The sequence below is a fragment of the Sorghum bicolor genome, chromosome 8, assembly GCF_000003195.3.
Source record: "Sorghum bicolor cultivar BTx623 chromosome 8, Sorghum_bicolor_NCBIv3, whole genome shotgun sequence".
In the NCBI taxonomy this organism is placed as follows: Eukaryota; Viridiplantae; Streptophyta; class Magnoliopsida; order Poales; family Poaceae; genus Sorghum; species Sorghum bicolor.
In genome coordinates this window covers 17,588,433-17,608,916 of record NC_012877.2, presented here as the reverse complement: position 1 = coordinate 17,608,916, position 20,484 = coordinate 17,588,433, and the positions used below count along the sequence as shown (strand labels likewise).

General features: G+C 37.8%; 1 protein-coding gene and 1 long non-coding RNA gene across 3 annotated transcripts; one reads left to right on the top strand and one right to left on the bottom strand.

Moving 5' to 3' along the window:
* LOC8086144 (SEC14 cytosolic factor) lies at positions 1,789-10,470 on the top strand. 2 transcript variants are annotated; one of them, XM_021445984.1, is made up of 6 exons: positions 1,789-1,969; positions 2,070-2,246; positions 2,814-2,915; positions 8,530-8,775; positions 9,285-9,588; positions 10,250-10,470. In XM_021445984.1, the coding sequence occupies exons 1-5, from the start codon at positions 1,895-1,897 to the stop codon at positions 9,543-9,545; spliced, it is 861 nt and encodes a 286-aa protein (XP_021301659.1). In that variant the 5' UTR covers positions 1,789-1,894; the 3' UTR covers positions 9,546-9,588; positions 10,250-10,470. The 2 variants fall into 2 exon arrangements, with proteins under 2 accessions (XP_021301659.1, XP_021301658.1); XM_021445983.1 differs by lacking the exon at positions 10,250-10,470 and having other exon boundaries at positions 1,790-1,969; positions 9,285-9,764.
* Positions 9,081-13,112, bottom strand: LOC110429674. Its single transcript, XR_002446789.1, has 2 exons — positions 11,377-13,112; positions 9,081-9,447 (listed from the first exon to the last, which is right to left on the bottom strand). It is a non-coding gene; the product is annotated as an uncharacterized LOC110429674 (long non-coding RNA).

Below are 20,484 nucleotides of genomic sequence, written 5' to 3'. Positions count from 1 at the left end.
AATTCATCTCACTCTTGGACTATTTGGTCCTTTCAACAGCTAGGAAGAGATGCACATACATAACTGTTGACTACTCCCTCCATTACAAATTATAAGACGCTTTGATTTTTTTTTGAAGTTTTTGTAAGGATTTTTTTAAAGAAAATTTCATTACGCATTTAGATATACATAATTTCTAGATACATAATAAAAATAATATATTTACAAGAGTTAAAACGCCTTATAATTTGGAAATGATGGAGTATTTACTTTATCACCGGCAACCCTATTATTGTTTTGTTTATTTTTTTAGAATTACACAGTACTCCCTCCGTACCTGAATTACCTGACGTTTAGAACATGATTGCGGTAACCAAGGAGTAATTAATTAAGGATTAGTTTTCGTGCTTTGCCCCTATTAAATAGTACTGCGAGTGTTTCCTCTACAACAACTTGGTGTAGCTCGATTGGTGAGACCTCTGAGCGCGAGTCTTTGAAAAAACGGCAAGGTTGCCCAAAACCTTAGCTAATTGAGGTACAAAGAGAGTACAACGCAGTCACTTATAGCCCTATCCTTATGATGAGCACCTATGAAGGATTGATGCAGTAAATCTAGAGATTCACGAAGTTATCACAAGTGTCTTGCTGTCGACGGAGACGTCACCTACTACTTAAACATAGCACCGTAAACTCTTAGAATAAATCCAGCAAAATGCCAGCACCAGTGCCAAATCGAGAACTTGAACCTAGGTATACAGGTTCTACCATAAGAAAGCTAACCATCTGACCTATAATCAGTTCGCTATTATTCCATTTAATTTGGATTTGTGGGGTCACGGTTGATGTCCTGTTGCCAACAGCGCCCTATATTATTTGTCGGCAGAGTCCCTTTCCTCAACAAAGCATCTATCCCACATAGATAGATCCAGTAATTAATTATTTTGATGACTGTCCACCATAAAAATTTTGTCGGCGTTAAATTGGTGTATCTCCCATATCTTCACTGGTTCTAAGGCCTTGTTTAGTTCACCCAAAAGCAAAAAGTTTTCAAGATTCTCCGTCACATCGAATCTTGCGGCACATGCATGAAACATTAAATATACACGAAAGCAAAAACTAATTATACAGTTTAGCTGGAAATCACGAGACGAATCTTTTGATCCTAGTTAGTCTATAATTAGATAATATTTGTCATAAACAAACGAAAGTGCTACAGTACGAAATCCGAAATCTTTTCGGAACTAAACAAAGCCTAAGTTTCTGGCTGCTATAACTTCAACGTACATGAACATCTCTTGTCAAAAAAAACGTACATGAACACCGGCTGATCGAATTCTCTTGCCATCTTTGATCTACTCTGGCCTTGTTTAGATTCAAAAAAATTTTGGATTTTGACACTGTAGCACTTTCATTTTTATTTGACAAAACATTATCCAATCATGGAGCAACTAGGTTTAAAAAATTCGTCTCGTAATTTACAAGTAAATTGTGCAATTAGTTATTTTTTTTATCTACATTTAATGTTTTATGCATGTGCCGTAAGATTCGATGTGATAGAGAATCTTGTAAAATTTTGAATTTTTAGGTGATAGCCTTTGACTAGCTTATGTATTCTATTTATGGGTATGGTCAGCGATGCTGACCACATTCAGTGTTCGCGTCCAGTCTGGGTCCAACCATTATGGCGGCAGCAGCTGCTAGCTACCCAGCCACCCAGGTTTGTGTATTGCTATTCCCTTTCGATCACGTCGTCCACTCGTCTGCTTCTACCGATACGATGCTTCCAGACCTCAAAAAATAATACGACCACGACGCGTTAGAAACTCAATAAATCCGCGGGAAGTTACAATCCAGGTTTCGCTGCATCTTGCGCTCTGTAGCTAGCCAGCCCCGGCCACATATCCATCGCAGAGCCATGAGTTCTCTGTTGAAGACCAGGAATGAAGGGAAGCAACAAAAACAGGCGTCTCCTCAGGAACAACAGCGAAAGGTAACCAGTCAGAAACTACTGTATTAATTAATGTCGTTTCCTCTATTTTGTACTGTCGATACATGAAGTGACATGAATCTCTGGAGTCCTGGACATGAAGATAGACGAGGTCCGTGAGCTGCTGGGCGACCTGCCGACGGAGATGCCGAGCTTCTTATCGGACGGCACCATCCGCAGGTTTCTCCGAGCAAAGAACTGGAGCATGGAACAAGCGACCAAGGCTCTCAAGGAAGCTGTCAAGTGGAGGCGTCAGTACAAGCCAGACAAGATTTGCTGGGTATTCGAATCTTTGCTATACTTCGAATCTTAATACTCTAGAGGTTCTTCTGAAATAATTAGAAAAATACTCCTCCTTCTCAGTTTAACTTTTTGTGATAGCCCGGTCCTTTGTTAACAAGGCACACACACTACTCTGCTCTCGGAGATCAACACATAGGGGGTAGCTGTGTTTATGGTTTGAAGAATTAGGTGCCATCGTCAACTCATTTCTCACTTTTTCTTATTTGGTTTGTGGAACATAATGAGCTGATCCATCACAAGTTCATTTCACACGAGCTAGTAATTAGTATATGTATGAGAAATTGATTGATCATTATATTAAAGGAATGAAATATTGATATACCTACTCACGAACACGAGGTGATTTCACAAACCAAACACTAAAACACATTACATAGACACCAGCCCTTTTACCAATAAACTTACTCACATGTGCATGTAGCTAGTCTACATATGTATCTCAGTGGGAACGTAACTTCTCAAAATGATCGCTTGATATTACGCGTAGTATTTGTTATATACTGGTAATAACAAAGTTTATATTTCTTCTTGGAAATCATGTTAGGAAGACCTCGCTAGCATGGAGAATGAGGTTCGAAGAGCGTATATACCAGACTATCTTGACAACAATGGGAGAACTGTCTTCGCAATAATGACGTCAAAAAAGGTCAGTTTCAGTACCCGGTGGGTTGTAATGGGTACATATATTAGGTGCTACTCTATTTTAAATTATAAGGTGTTTTTTCTTTTCTATATGTTATTTGTATTATGTATCTTAACATAATGCATACGTAAGTGTGCACTAAAAGTTGTGTATCTACAAATTTGCCCAAACAATGCTATTGAATTGTCAATCATCACTAAGACATTAGACGATTGAGCGTTTAGCATACTCCCTACATCCAAAAAGACTGATGTTTTTTACTTTTAAATATTTGTTTGACCATATGTCTTATTCAATTTTTTTGTCTAAATATTATTTTTTTTGTTATGACTTATTTTATCATTAAATATATTTTAATATATATTTATTTATTTTCTAATTTATAAAAACTTTTTAAATAAAATGAACGGTCAAACACAATGTCTAAAATCAAAAGCGTCACTCTTTTTGAGACCGATGAATAGACAAATATAGAGAATGATCAAACAATATAAGGCCTTGTTTAGTTCAACCAAAACCAAAAACTTTTTAAGATTTCTCGTTATATCGAATCTTACGGCACACGTATGAAATAATGAGCATAGCCGAAAATAAAAACTAATTGCACAATTTGTTTATAAATTACGAGATGAATTTTTTAAATCTAGTTAGTCTATGATTGAATAATAATTATTAAATAAAAATAAAAATACCACATTATCCAAAAACAAACGAAAATTTCGGTAGGCCTGGAGAGCAACGTATGAGCCACCGTGTCAGGCCTCTGGCCGCACGAGAGCATGACAGCCCGTGGGACGATGCCACCTGCCAGACGCTGAGCTGCTGCCCGCACGCCTGGCGGTGTTGTCGCCCGCAAGATGACCGTAGCAGCCGCGAGCACCTTCTGCTGTGTCCAGCGGGCATTGTACCAGCCGTGGCCGTGGGCGCTGACCTGAACTAGCACTGTGCCTCATGCCTATGGATGAAAATGGTCTGATAAAAATCCTACGGTCCGAAGGTCATGAAAACTGAAACGGACATCTATATCGGATATCGGGACCATCTATCGGATATCGGATATAAAGCCTTGTTTAGTTCGCAAAATTTTTCAAGATTCCCCGTCACATCGAATCTTGCGGCACATGCATGGAGCATTAAATATACATGAAAACAAAAACTATTTGCACAGTTCATCTGTAAACCGCGAGATGAATCTTTTGAGCTTAGTTACTCTATAATTGGACAATGTTTGTCAAATAAAAACGAAAGTGCTGCAGTGCCGTTTTTCACAAGTTTTTGCGAACTGAACAAGGCCTAAAATGATAAAAATCCTACGGTCCGAATGTCATGAAAACTGAAACGGACATCTATATCGGATATCCGGACCATCTATCGGATATCGGATATAAATTCGAATACTTGACGGATAGCGGATACAAATATAATCTCATTAATATCCACCGGATATCAGATATCCAATATTTTTTTAGATTATCTGGAAATATATCCGAATATATATTTAAATTTAACATATAAATTTATATTGAGTTGGAGTTAATTACGTCACCGTAACCTAGCAATTTTGCTAAGCCTTGCAAACTGTTGTGCTCATAGTCTTATATAGGAAGCCTGCTCCTGTGTTCCTGGCTGGGCATCGAGGTGGAACTAAACTAGCATACTCGATGCTGCTTTGTCTTATGTTTTCATTGCTCGCATTCGCACAGGCCCAACACAAGTAGCAGGATGTGTTGGCCCAAAGCCGAAGCCCATGAAGTATACAACAGCCGAGCCACGTCGTTCCTAATTCGTGAGTGGGCCTGCCTGACCTCTACACGTACTCCCTCCGTATAGGTTTTAGAAGTCATTTTAGATAAGATTTAAGTTCAATATTACAAATATAAATCATCAATAATTTTTAAATTATTGAGTTTGTAAATGTCAAAAATATATAAATAGATTTTTCTTGAAAAAATACTTTTATAAATATATATTTATACATTTTTTCTAAATATTTTTCATAAAAATAAGAGGTTAAAGTTGTGTTTTGAAGACCATGTCGATGTTTTAAACGACTTCTAAATCCTATACGGAGATAGTACAATCTAGATGTAATTAGGACTCACGGAGTGGTCAAATGACTACAACACATGTTTATAGATAGATGTTGCTTTTACTTAATATCCGGAGCAATATTTGTAATCAACACTATCCGCATCCGACTGAACCTGTATTCGATATATATTTATCCGTATTCACATCCAAGACATCTGTATCCGTAGTTGTATCCGATATCTATCCGTATCCGAATCCAAATATCATAAAAAAATAAAAACAAATATAATATCAACAGTACTCGTTCGTATCCAATCCGTTTTCATCACTACTCATGCCACAGCCACCATCCTATGACTGGTACCGGGCCGCGGGCCACTGCTCAGGTAAGGCCAAACTGCCGCGCCATGGATCGTGTCATCGGCCCACGGGCTACATAGCCATGTAAGGATGAAAACGGTCGAAAAACTCCTAAATTGTTTTCTACTTTTATATTTAAAATACGAAAATGAAAACGAAAATGGTAAAGTCGGACACGAAAACGAACACAAACTTACGAAATATCGAGAATTTTGAAAACGAACCAATTCGATCGGATTTATGTCGAACACGGTCGATATACGAAAACTTAATACGAAATACCAATATGTAGTACCAAGTACATGACTAAGTATATACACGATCAAATTCAAGTCCATATAATAATTAAAAAGTGCATGATCCTTGGTCTTAGGTATTTAATACAATAGCCCACACATAAATACAAGTCTAGAATAAGCAATAATAGCTAGGGAACGCAACTAGCCACTAGTAGAAAGAACGTAGATGCATGATTAGTAGTTTGTAATTGGGCTGTGTGACCCTACAGTTAACTAAATTCGGTTTAAACGAAATTTTGAATTCGAAATATTTCAAATTAAAAGTAGAAAAGCAGAAAACGGTCGAAAAATATCAAAACCATTTTCTACTTTTACATTTAAAATATAAAACATCTAAAATACGAAAACGAAAACGATAAAGTCGGACAAGAAAATACGAATTCGATCGGATCAAATATAGAAAGCGGTTCAGTTCGGTTCGAGATATTTCCGTTCCGTTTTCATCCTTATAGCCATGTATACTTGCACCTAAGGCGTTCATCCAAAAACTAAAAAATTTTGCGGCACATGCATGAAGCATTAAATATAAATGAAAACAAAAACTAATTATACATTTTGTCTGTAAATTACGAGACGAATCTTTTATATCTAATTATTTCATAATTAAACAATGTTTATCAAATAAAAATAAAAATGCTACAGTGTTAAAATAAAAAAAAATCGAATCAAAACAAGGCCTAAACAAGCCTGCCGCTGACCACTGCTGCTAGTAATGATGAGAACAATACAAGCCTGAGGTGGTCTTGGCTTCAAACGATGGGATGATGGGGTCAGAATAGAGGGCAGTTCCATCTTATTCACTTGAGCTTATCTGTTAAATCTATCAATCATTTAATAATATTTTTCTCTTATAATAAATTAACGAATAGTATTTTTAGCCATAACTTTTCAGCTAAACGAATAGTCCGGACAAGTGGCTCATTTATAATTTCTAAACATGGGGATAGAATTCTAAATTTCAAAAGGTAAAAGTAAAATTACCGATAGTTTCTACAGCACGGGTAAGAACAGCAATATCCATTTTTCAAAATGAACCAAATGCACCTGGCAATGTTTTCCGACCAAAGCTCGCCAATCCCCACCATGGTAGTTGAAGTTCCAAATATATATTTATCTGGTTTTATTCTTATGTGTTCCTAAAGAAATAATAGTGAGGAAATTTTGACACTAATAAAAATCATACTCTAGTTAGAGAGTAATATTTAGTCAAAATAACCTAGTAAATATTGATAATACAATATTTGCCACAAATTATTTATTATGTGTGACACGTGCTTTTGTCACTGATTAATGTTGTAACAGTAAGAAAAATTATTTGGTCACAATTAACCTTGTAAACAGTGAATAAAAATATTTTTCCACAACATTTAGTCACAATTAATCTATTTATTAGTGATAAATTAATGTTTCTTCACTAACTTCACCACTGAAGGTGCATCCTATGGAGATATTGTTGTTTGCCACTAATAATTGATGCAATAGTTATGAAAATTAGTTTAGTCACTAATAACATGTGGATCAGTGACAAATCAAAATTTCACCACCACATTTTATCACTGGTGCTTGGGTCTCCCTGGAGTGTCCTTTGTGTATGTCTTTAGATTTAGAGTATAGATGGCCCGACAAAGAATAAGTGGACAAAGTATATAACCATACTAGACCATCAAGGACAGTATGTATGTCAAGTATGTAAGTATGTGTAGAGTATATAGTTATACTTATTTTATATACTACTACCATAGTATTATACTAATATATTAAAAAATATGGGGTCTCTTGAATTTTTTTCACATAGTAAGATTTGGAGTATCTTAAAATGACTATATAAACATACTCCAAATGATAAATAAGTATGGCCACATTCGCAATATGGTTTATAGAAGATGGGAGTAACTTCTCCTGGAGTAGGAACAACATATATAACTTTTGCTTATGTGGCAAAAAAATAATTGATATATAGAGAATGGAGTTGTAACACCATGGTGTAACAACTTTGGCACCAAATCCAACAAGTTCAACATTAACTTTAACAGTTTGGATCCACCTTCATGGACAAAAAAATATGAAATAATTATTTAATATCATTACAGTGGATATAGTGACATAACATCATGCATTGTATTGGTTGTTTCCTAAAAAAATTGACACTACTCTTTTTGTGATGTGGATTCGATACTGGAGTTTGAAAATATAGATTGACATTAGCCTACTGTTGATCTCAAAAAAATGTGTAAAACTCATTGTTATATGTTATAAATTTGCCTATGTGTTCTCAAGATATATTATAAAACCAAAAATGGTGGATGATATTGTAGACCATGTCTCTCAACCGTGAATCAAATAGTTTTAAATAGTGACTAGAAATATATATGTTAGCTATATGTTAGCCAAGAGCTTAACATCTGATTTTGTAAGATATAATAGATCCATACAAGAATGCATGATTCTATGAATGACACATAGATCTTGTAGAAGTATTTACTATGTGTGATTTGGAGTAGACAACATGAATCCATTGCAAAACTATAATAGCTCGATAACATGAGATTTTTAGCATGCGTCCTTGAGATTCCTGGTACCCTTAAGTCTTATCCCTATACAAGAATAAAAAATTATGTTTTAGTAGCCTCAAATTCTCTCAAGTTGTCTAATTTTGCTTCTACCTCATTGTGGTATTGTGTTTTCTCTTGGTGACAAGGTTTGTAGTCACTATTCACCTAGATATTTATACATATATAGGCCACAAGATCTGATGCAAGTAGGAGTCCACATATGTTTCCATTCTCAAGTATAGGAATCTTAAATTCAGAATCACAATAGCTTATCTTGTTCCTGAACAGGATATGAATCAACTTCAACTTTATTGTATGCACGTACCTCATTTTATGCATCGATCACATTTACTGAAATTCTCCCATTTTTTACAGAGCTTAACTTCAACAAAGGAACATATAAAACAACTTGTGTATAACCTTGAGATCTTGGCATTGAGCTCGAAAGACGCACAAGAAAAGAACGTTGTTTGGATTTGTGATTTCCATGGTTGGACACTATCAACTACACCATTGTGGGAAACCCGAGAATCGTTGCACATAATTCAAAACTATTATCCAGGGTTGATTGGAGCAGCAATTCTCTGTAATCCGCCAAAGATATTTGAATCTTTTTGGAAGGTACTCATATATCAACTTATTTGTATACAAAATTATTTGTTCTAAATTATAAGTCTCTTTGACTTTTTCGATACATCCACTTTGCTATATATCTAGATCGACATAAGTTGCATCTACATACAAAGTAAAATGGATGTACCAAAAAAAGTCAAAGTGTCTTATAATTTTGAACGAAGGCAATACTCTTTTTCTAAAAGTTTGTGGTTTTTAAGAATGTAAATTGTTAGCCATCTTTGACTTTTACTAATAATTTATTGTGACTTTTATCTACTAATTTACACTACGTCATTCAAAACATTTCATCATGATAAGAAGCATATTATCAATGTACTACTAAAATCATCATATGGTAGTTGGTATTCCAACTAAACATGATAGCTACCTTTACGCTTTTCTATGACCATGATATGACTTAAGCAAGGCAGTATCAATCCTTTTATGTAAAGATTGATGAGTTTTAGTGAATATATATGTCGGCAAGATGTATGAAATGCTTGCTCTTTCTGCAGATAGTAAAACACTTCATCGAGCCAATGTTGTACGACAAAGTGAAATTTGTTTATAGCAACAACTCAGATAGCCAGAGGATATTGGCTGACATATTTGACCTGGACAAGTTGGAGTTTGCTTTTGGAGGAAGAAACACTGCTAGCCTTGATATTACAAAGTACTCTGAAAGAATGAGAAGACGAGATCAGATAAGGGGTGCTTGCAAGGACGCAAGTGGTACCATCTCACCTTCCGGACAAAGAATACAATCGACTACATGAAGACTAAAACCTTGTATTTACATGAAGCCCTGAGCCACAGAAGGTCAGATTTTCCAATCAAATGCTAGAGTTCAGTAACTATGGGAGCCATGGAGGTTAATAACAATTAAAGATATCTTTTATGTTATTTATGGTTCCCGAACAAGAGAACATGAATCTGTAATACGAGAACATAAGAAACCTAATCTTAATAAAGCGTGCCTTATTGATGAATGTCAACATGATAATCTTAATATTACTTATGAACCAAAGGCGCTATTTTATCTTTTGTTTGTCAATGGACGCACTACAGTTTTTCCAAACTACTGTTAGCTTCACATAAAACCATGTCCAATGAAAATATTATATCTCCCATCCATGTATTTGCATGCACTGTTTATGACTGTGGTGATTCTAGTAGGTAACGGAAAGTTGTATGTGCGGACAAAAGGGAGAGTGAACAAACTTTTTTGGTAACTAGGTAAATGCCTGTGCGTTGCAACGGAAACACATAATACCACGATAACAAATATGTATAAGCGTGTGCTATACTCCTTTTTTAAAGGCAATACATATTGCAATCATGGTGTTCCAATCAATATTACATAAGCATTGAATATAACATATATGAACAGTGAATTGACATACCATTGATTAAACAGATTAGAGTAAGTTTTGTATGTGCAATGCCCTCACTATATATCATTTTCCCTATTTTGCTGCAGGCTACCCTCTTGCTAGGGAATATAATTATCTGATATGTGTGTGTGTGTGTGTGTCCTAACATATGATTGCCATCAAGCATGAGCATGAGCCATGACCATGGGGTTTTGTGGCAGTCGTTATGTTCAGTTGTTAACTGAATTTGAACTGAACTCATCCTATGTAAGGCACATGAAAGGATGAGGTCATAGCATGTTTGGGGTCATAAAAGATGTTGATTTAATTCCACAGGTGTCATTCCGTCTCACTACAGTATTTATAACTGATCCATAAGTCACCATACATATTTAGTTGAACTCTAAATTTTGGACCACTCTGAATTTGCAAAGTAGATCGAAGCTCTGAATTGTTAGCATGAGATTTCTGAGATATTTCATTATGATGAAAAGTTTACTTTGATAAACATTGTGTTTATTAATAAAAAGTTCCAGCTATAGCTTGGTTCACAAAGATCTAAATTTTCACTATCCCACATCTTCACAGTCCCATCATGAGAGCATCCGTACAGAATTAACCTTCTTTTTGTGCGTAGGGACAGATCTAACCTATATTGATATTGAACGGAACATGTTTCTTAGTTACTAATGAGAGGCAATGAAGACATTAAAATAAATCTACAGCAAAATGTAAGAACCTTAACAGTGCTTCGTGACCCTTTATTTATTCCAAAAGGTTGAAAATCTGCTTATCCTAGACTATGATAGAGTGCTGATCATCACCTCTAGAAACTATTTTGCCATGTTCTAAACTGGTAGATTGAATTCCCTACAAAATTCAATAAATTGAAACAAACAAAAATCGGGTTCTGAACTGGTAGTCAAAGACTAAAACTATTTTGCCACATTCTGAACTGGTAGTCAAAGATCGAATATTGTCGAGTTTTGATAGGCTGAATGCTTTGGTGTTTGTCCATAGTGAAAGACGCAAGCTAGGTCAAGTTTTCATCTTTGTTAATGAAACAGCACAGGGAGATTCATTAGAGATGACACTAACTTGGCAACTTGCACGAACTCTGAACTCTAAATGGTTGCTATGCCTATGCATCACATCATCACGTGCGAAGGAGGAGAATTGCAATCTGAATTGATAGAATAGAATGATAATATAATAAATTAATTTGATCCTATACCTTGCTGGTCTGATGTCTGATCCCTTTCCCATTCCTGTTCCAATAACCAAACAATCAAAGGCATGCAATTGCCTAGGACTGTTGGATCATCCAACGACAAAGTACAGCCCCTCGTAGCAGTGGATGTTGCTGTGAGGAAGATAGACATACCGCCCTAGCTTGCGCTGGCTGCCTGCGCCTATGCTCCTGATGTTTACCTTTGCCTAAAACACAAGCACAAGACACATTGGTATATTGTTAAATAGGAGGTGAGCAAGCAAGTTACCTAAACAGGTGATAGATCACGATTGATACTACAAGGAAGATGGTGGTGCTGTTCGCAGGGATTCAAGCTGCTCAGAACAGTGCAATAGCAAAGGCTGTGGAAGCTTAAACTTGGTTATCCATTATATACCAACATGGATATAAAATAGACTGAATAAGGACCTGAATAAGTTGAAGAGATAAAAATAAATGAAAGGAATATTTCAAGGCATCAATTATCTCATATCTTCCAAATGTTAATATATGCCAAGCTACTCAAGAAGAAGAATAACTCTGTTGAAAGTGAGATGCCGTACACTAAACAATATTAGTACATCACTTTAGTCGAATTGGCTGCTCTACTACACTAATCACCAAGCTACTGATGTGATTAGCTTGGACAAATTCTGAAACCTCATTCCGTTCCCAAATTTAGAGCAAATCAAAACCTTTTTTCATATTTAGGTCCAATAAACTCATTCTTGTAACATTTGGTTTTGTATTATAGATTATAAATGCTTTCTTACTGATTCATTCACAGGATAGCATTGAATATATAAAGCTATCATGTTTTCATATCCTCATTTATTACAAAAGAGTAGCCTTCATAGATTTATATTTCCTGAAGAATAGGAAAATCAATTTAGCATGATAATGAAAACAAAACGAATCAGTACAATAGAAACATACCATTGAAGCTAGCTAATGCTTCGATCTTTTTTGAATACTTAAAAATCTTAGCTTTTGAAATGACGAAAATATAACAAACTTTTCCTAAACATGCTCTCGTCAATCAAAAAATAAAATAAGCAACATGTGGTGAGTTCAGCAAGAATTTTTCTGGAAGTAGGTTAATTTAGTACTTTTGAGTCAAGAAAAGGTTATGTTCTTAATGATAATAAGTCCATCAATCGAAGTCTTATTTTTTTGAGGTTATGACAGGCAGCAAATCTCATCTTGCATTTGCATAAAGGATATGAAACATGCACTTTGCAGCTTCTAAGAATCACATGCAGTCCCTAAATCGACCATATGAAAAAAAACCAAATAAATCTTTCATGCAAACTGTTTGACACGTACCAAAAATAAAAACTTATTTTGAAATGGTATATAACAAAACAGTAGCAATTCAATGTTTTTTCTATAGATAAATCTGATTTCAAGTACACAAGCAGTTTCTGAGCACCTTAACCTCATCAAACTTATCTGCTACTGCATAGTGGCTTCAGAAACAGTTAAGCACACGTTGGTGCTTCAGAAAATAAAGTCCTTAGCAGGGTTTAAAGTTGATTGCCAATGCAATATGAAACTCAAAACCATTGAGTATTCTAAACAGCACCAAAGCATCTTGAGTTCTCAGTTTCAGGTTGATAAAATCTTGAAACTAAATTTGAGAAAAAAAGAATTTTGCAGATAACAGAACTTTGCCTTGCTTGTGGTTTCTAGCGGTGTGGATCACTTTCTGGATGTGGGCAGTAACAAACTGGTTACTAGATCTGCAGGTAAAGAAAGCAAATTTGAAACCTCCAATCTGAAGGCAATGGATTTGTAGGTACAGAAAGCAAATTCTATAATTGTTTGCCCCAGTCAAGCATTAGTAGAGCAGGTGGTCCTAAATTTATACTGTTAATAAAGCAAGAACTGAAGCTACTGAATTTAAAATAACCTACCTGCACATACTCTCCCTTATGGAAAAAAAATAAAACAACAACAATATAAGTAGGCAATTTGGCTGAGGAGGACGGACTAAAGGAGTATGGAGGAGAAAGATGACTAAGAGAAAAGGAGAGAGGAGCATTGGAGAGCGTTGGGGAGGGGGGAGAACAGGGGATCTTGCCTTGGGGCTTCGGGTCATGACGAGGAGGTCTGGCTTTGGGTTACGGATCACCTCAGCAGGCAGCGGCAGCGCCTTCGATCAAGCGGAGAAGAAGGCAGGGCGGTCGCGCGTGCTCTCCCCCAACGAACAGATCGATGAACAGATCAGGAGAAGAAGGGGAGGCCGCTGGCCCGTGGACCCTCGCAGCTGGCTCAAGATAGGGCAGCGAGGAAAAACCAGATCCTCCGTCGAGGTGAATCCCACGGCACTCCGTCGGGGTGCTGTGTGCAGCAGGGAGTGAGGAGGCGGTGGCGTGGCGCCTGTGCGACGAGCGGACGGGAGGAAGAGGACCGGACGGGAAAGGGAGGAGGGAGCATTGGTCCACACACGAGGGAACATGCCAGCATGCGCCTGGGGAAGCAAGCTGTCGGGATAGTGGACAATGCGTGCGGGCGTCTGGGTCCACCACGCGGGGATCGTACACACAGGGAGCGAGCGAGCCCCATCGCACGGGCTGTGGACAATAGGAGTCCAAACATTTTAGTTGTAGAGATGTAGAGATGTGGCTCTAGCAATCCAAATCTCACGTACAACTAATAGCAGCAATGGATCCATTCTATTACTACACACTAGTAGCAAATGCGCGCCCCTGCGTGCTAGTGATAATAGATCTGGAATACATGATAGTTATGAATGCAGGAAACATGATTTTTTAATAGGCTTAAGTACAATGCAGCAAGTATAGTATATATTCAAAATATTACATATGATCTGGAGTTTTGATGGTTACCAGGCTTCGTAGATGGTAAGGTTCAATGTTAACATAAAAGTGACACAGAGCGTTGGGTAGTAACATTATACAAGATTAGTAGGGAGCGGACTGTGGCCTCTCTCAGACCAACTATACAAAAGCATCACCGAGTGTTTGCTACAAATATTTTACAAGGTCAGTAGCAACTAGCAAGTGAGCTGCAGATTATATATGTCAAAGGAAAAGGAAAAGAAACATAGAGGCTCCATTAAAGTCATCAACAACCTAAAAATGTAATATGACAAAGAAAAAGGAAAATGCAAATCAGGTTTGAATTAAATTTTCAGATAGTGCAGCCTGGATTCTATATATTGGGCTAGTATTATACATTTTGGAGTATACTCAATGCGTTACTGCTACCACTACAAATATAACCTTGCTCATTCAAGTAAGGTAGATGTCAACTATTGGTATGGGCCTATAGGGTTCCTCACGGGAGGATACTGCAAAGTGGGCCTCGACCTGGCCCATGACTCCACAAAGGAACATGACGAGGCACAACTCCGACTCCGAGTAGAATAGGCTGGATTAGCCAATTTTTTATAGAAAGTACCTTCTATATTAAACTTAGAACAATATCTTTGAATCCAACTAGTCTGCTGATATAAAGAGAGGCTAAGGGCACCCCTTGTAACAACAAGCAACTTCATATAATAAATCCAATAGAAAAGCTAACGCGGAACTGGATGTAAAGGCTATTACTCGAATTCGATCTCATGGACCCAAACTAGTATAAAATCAATTGTATCTTGCGTTAACTAGTGAGTTTTAGCATATGAAAAAGCTCGAACAACTGTCTAGGGTACCCTCGTGGTAGGCTATTGGTGGTAAAACATCGACAACTAGGGTCCCAGGTATGGGCTTTCAACATATTTGCATTCGAGAACTCGATGGATGGATCTTGACAACATGATCTTCCTAGTGGAATCAGTCTTAATTTTTAGATCCTAGATCTGCGAGGCGGATGGTGATGGCAAGCTCCAAAGCTATCTCATCAAAGTTTCAGAGGCCTTAGAAGCAACTCACCATTCTAGGTTCTTCTCGACTAGGACTCCAGAAAATAGCTCAACACACAATCTTTTGAAGATTCATCGAGAAGCAAGATCCTAGGGCTCTCCAATGCGGCTACCTCTTATCAAGCACTACTTCAAGATTCAACCAGTCCAATGTGAAGGGTACTGTTGACAGGAGCTCAAGAAAGACTCGTGTAGATAGTGACATCACAGGATTCCATCATCCACTGGTCTGGTTCTATTACTGAAGATGGCAGCACCCAGCTAGTTGACACAGCAATGGTCCTACCATACCAAGAAGGAGATTCACTTTATGACTCCCTAGGTGCCACTGAAGTTCTCAAAAACTCTAGAGGGAGTAATGCTTTTCGTAGCTGAGATGTACTCAAGATTTGCCATCCCTAATCACCATTGCCTTTCTAGAAGTACCTAAGATCATGTCATCAGATGAATCAGAGTCCAATATATCACCACAAATTCAAGGGAATGAGAGCGAAGCTGAAGACCAAAGGTGAATGAGAGAGAGAAAGAAAAAGTTAAAACAAGGACGCCAGCACCAAGCAAGGCAATGCAAGAAGCATGGGCTAAGTTTGAGTCTACACAAGTGTTGGGTATTTTAAACGCAAACAGAAAAATCCGCAAGCGCACGGATACTGATGTAGCTTTCACCCAGGAGTATTGCAGAGTATCGATTTTCCACAGGAAACGTGAGTGTACTAATTAAGATTCAAGATTGCCCAAGAATAACTATATAATTATTTTTGGTGGGAAGAGAGGAAGTTTTCTGAGAGTTCTCTAGTTGATCTAAGAATCAAGAATTACTTCAAAGATTATTTATTTCGGGACATTAGAACACTAACCACAGAAAGAGATGAGAAGGGGGCTAGGAAGCTCTGACTACGGTCCTACAAACACTGCGTCGACCGTTAGGGCTGTCACTACCCTAGGGTTACCACAACAATCCACAGGATTGGGTGCAATTCCAGGTAATTGCAAGACTAAACACCACGTCTAATGTATTAATTACTACTCTAGCGTTGCAAAGACTAGAGCACTTGATGCAAGCGGGAATCCAATAAATAACTTGAATGTAAATAAAAGTAATTAAAGAACTCAGAAATTATGAATTGAAGAACTTGGAGAACGATGAAGAACGAACCGGTTGCTGCAAAAGTACAATGTTGAGGAAGATCCGACAGATCCGACTCCTCCTCCGCTCTCCTCTTCTCTCTCCCTATTTTCTAGATTACAACTAGAACTAACTAGAACTAGAACTAGATGAACTAGAACTAGAACTAGATGAACTAGAGGGATCCTCTCTACTTGGATGAATAATTGAAACCCTAGCTTTGATTCTGTAGAAGAGATATCCCTCCAGGGGCTGGTGGGCTCGCCTTATATAGCCTAGGAAGAGTAGCCCCCAAGAAATCTAGGAAGAGTAGCCCCCAAGGAATTTCCACGTCATCGATCCGCGTCACGTTATTCTCCACCATCCGATCAAACCAACCTTAATCGCGTGATTTTCCTCGATCCTTAGAGTCGGTGGGGCATAATCCCTGAAGTGGACCCTGATTGGGCACCACAGGAGGGCGGGCGCCGTGGTCCCTAGGGCGGGCACCCTGGGCCAGGCCCCGTTCTGCCTCTGCTTCGGTCCAATCGCTTCTTAGGTCCATCTCATTACAGAAAATTGTAGCAGGCCTTAATATCTCTATGTAAACGTGACGTGTGGGCCTTTCCTCCATATTTCCTGATAACCCCCTGTAGAAATAGACAAACACCAAAACTCGTGGAATTCTGTGAGATGGAACCCTAATTTTGAATGTTGGTTGCATATAGGTCCTTTTCCATGATTAGTTGACGGTTAAATGTGAGCATTAAGGACTGTCAACAAGTTCCCCCAAGCTTAACCTTTGCTCGTCCCTGAGCAAAGCTAAAATCAACAAGAAAACAGGGGTTACTTTTATGCCTCTTACTACAGGGTTTTTAAGTTATCACTAAGGTCTTAAGTGATTGAAAAACAGAACGATCAAGTCAAGCACTATGTCTCAAGTTCTTATGTCTTACCTTTGTTCTGGAGTTTTTTGTAAGTTTCCAAAATAAAACTGAGGCATTTGCCTTCTTCTCGAAAGATATATAAGTAGAGCTTTAAAAGTTTTAGCATGCTTACTTTGCATTTTGCTATGTCAATGCTCGGAGCAAGAGAGAGGAATGTCATACTCCTAGATCAAGACCTTTGACCTTTTTGAAAAGTTTGTCATCTCTTACTGGCATATTGCTTATGAGAGGGACCATGGGCTATCATTTTTTTCTTTCTTTTTTTTCAGTCTCTCTCTCTCTTTTTTCTTCTCTTTTTTTCAAGTGGGCACCAAGTACCCCTAATTCTACTATCGGACATGTGTCCATTTTTTTCCACTCAGGTGGGTATCTTTGTACCCCTAATTCTACTTCGGACACTTGTCCATTTTTACCTCTCGTCTCACTCTTTTTTTTCGAATCAAATTTTTGCATAGTCTCATGCCTCTAACGCAATAATACTTTGGAAGAGTGAATCTTTTATATTTTTAAAACAAAAAGATCTTGATCTTTGGAGCATGATAATTCTCTCAACCAAAACTACAAGAATTAACAATGGCTTGAACAAAGCAAGTGCCCACAGTTTTAATATTTATATCTTATAAGACTCTAGGTATTATGTCAAACAGGATCTCATTTTTTTTGAATTTTTAGATTTTCAAAAGATAAAATCTCCAGAACTCTAGCGAAACTTGGAACAAGTTAAATAGTAGCTCAGACCTTTTCATATCATGTTTGTCAATTACCTAGACTTGGATCAAACTTTCTTTTTATTTTATTTAAAACTTAGGAGTACACAAAACTATTGTATATTACTCAAAAGAAAAACTTTGTTTGGTTTCATGGTTATGCACTTTTTTATTTATTTCCAAATACTAGTAAATAAAACCAAGAAAGAAAAGTAATAATTATCTAGATACACGTGGGGGTGCCTCCCCTAAGCTGGATGTTGACATAGTCGTTCACTCTTGTGGCTTGCATGTTCGGTCTCACTCTTCTTGAGCCTCAAAATCCTGCACAACCCAAATAGACAACAAAACTCGTGGAGCATGTTAAGGGTTAGGTAATTGTCTAGAGCTTATAAAAGCTTAATGTGAGAATTCTATGAACTCAATCACATCAAGTTCCCCTACCAGGTTGTTTTGTGGCTCGAGATAGATTTTCAAGCATTGACCATTTACCTTAAAAGTGTTACCTATGTCGTCTTGGATGGTAATGGCTCCATGAGTTGAAGTGTCAATAACCTTGTATGGTCCATCCCACTTACTTCGTAGCTTACCATACCCAATGAGCTTAACTCTTGAATTGAATAGTAGAACGTTATCTTCGGGCTTAAACTCCTTGTGCTTGATTCTCTTATCATGCCATCGTTTTGTTCTCTCTTTATAGATCCTTGAATTGTGGTAGGCTTTCTCTCTCCATTCTTCTAGCTCAGATAGTTGCATCAGACGATTCTCGCTAGCGAGGTGGAGATCCATGTTCCATTTCTTGAGTGCCCAATGAGCCTTAAACTCTACTTCCACAGGCAAATGACAAGTTTTTCCATATACAAGTTGATAAGGTGACATGCCTATGGGTGTTTTGAATGCAGTTCTATATGCCCAAAGTGCATCAGGAAGTTTGTCCTTCCACCCCTTACCCATCTCATCTACGGTCTTTTGTAAAATATTTTTGATTTGTTTGTTAGATGTTTTGGCTTGACCGCTAGTCTGAGGATGGTATGGTGTTGTAACGTAGTGTCGAACTCCATGATCGGCTAGGTACTTTCGGAAGATTTTGTCGATGAAGTGGGAACCTCCATCGCTTATAACTATCCGGGGTATACCAAAGCGAGGAAAGATTACTTCATGGAACATTCTCTTGGCATGTTTAGAATCAGCTGATCGACAAGGTAGGGCTTCTACCCATTTGGACACGTAGTCCACAGCTACTAAGATATACTCACAATTCCTGGACATAGGAAATGGCCCCATGAAATCAATGCCCCATACATCGAAAAGTTCTACTTGAAGATTATTTGTGAGAGGCATTTCATTTCGTGAGTTGATATTCCCATGTTTTTGACATCGGTGGCATCTCCTGACAAAGTCCTTTGTATCTTCATACATTGGTTGCCAGAAAAGCCACTTTGCAAAATTTTAGCATGTGTCTGGAATGCTCCATAGTGTCCTCCATATGGCGAGGCATGGCATCTTTCCATAATTTGAGTAGCCTCAGCCATAGGAACACACCTTCTCAAGAGTCCATCAGCGCAGACTCAAAAAAGATATGGCTCATCCCAAAGGTGGAAACGACTATCGTGAAGCAACTTCCTTTTGTTTGTACCAGGTGGGACATAGCCTTTTACTATAAAGTTTATGATGTCTGCATACCATGGATCAGCATGTGTTATCTTAAGCAGGGAGTCATCCCTTAGGTAGTCATTTATGGGAAGCTCATCATGTGTTTCCTTATATTGAAGCCTAGATAAGTGGTCGGCTACGGAATTCTCTACTCCCTTCCTATCTTGGCTTTCTATGTCAAAGTCTTAGAGTAGAAGAATCCATCGAATTAGACGAGGCTTAGCATCTTTCTTAGTGAGGAGGTACTTGAGAGCAGCATGGTCTGAATAGATGATTATCTTTGCCTTCACTAAGTAAGATCTAAACTTGTCTATAGCAAAGACAACAGCCAAAAGCACTTCTTCAGTTGTAGTGTAATTGAGCTGTGGTCCAGACATGGTTTTGCTAGCATAGGATATGGCATAATGCTTTTTATCCTTAGTTTGTCCTAAAACGGCACCAACCGCAAAATCGCTAGCATCACACATGATCTCAAAAGGAAGATTCCAATCAGGTGGTTGGATAATCGGGGCTGAGATGAGTGCTTTCTTAAGAGTTTGAAAAGATTCATGACACTCATCACTAAAGATGAAAGGTGCATCCTTAGCTAGGAGACTAGTCAGGGGTCTAGCAATTTGAGAGAAGTTCTTGATAAAGCGTCTATAGAACCCTGCATGTCCCAAAAAGCTACGGATTCCTTTCACATTCGTGGGAGGTGGAAGTTTTTCAATAACTTCAATCTTTGCTTTGTCCACCTCTATACCACGTTCGGACACTTTATGTCCTAGCACTATTCCTTCCTGAACCATAAAATGGCATTTCTCCCAGTTC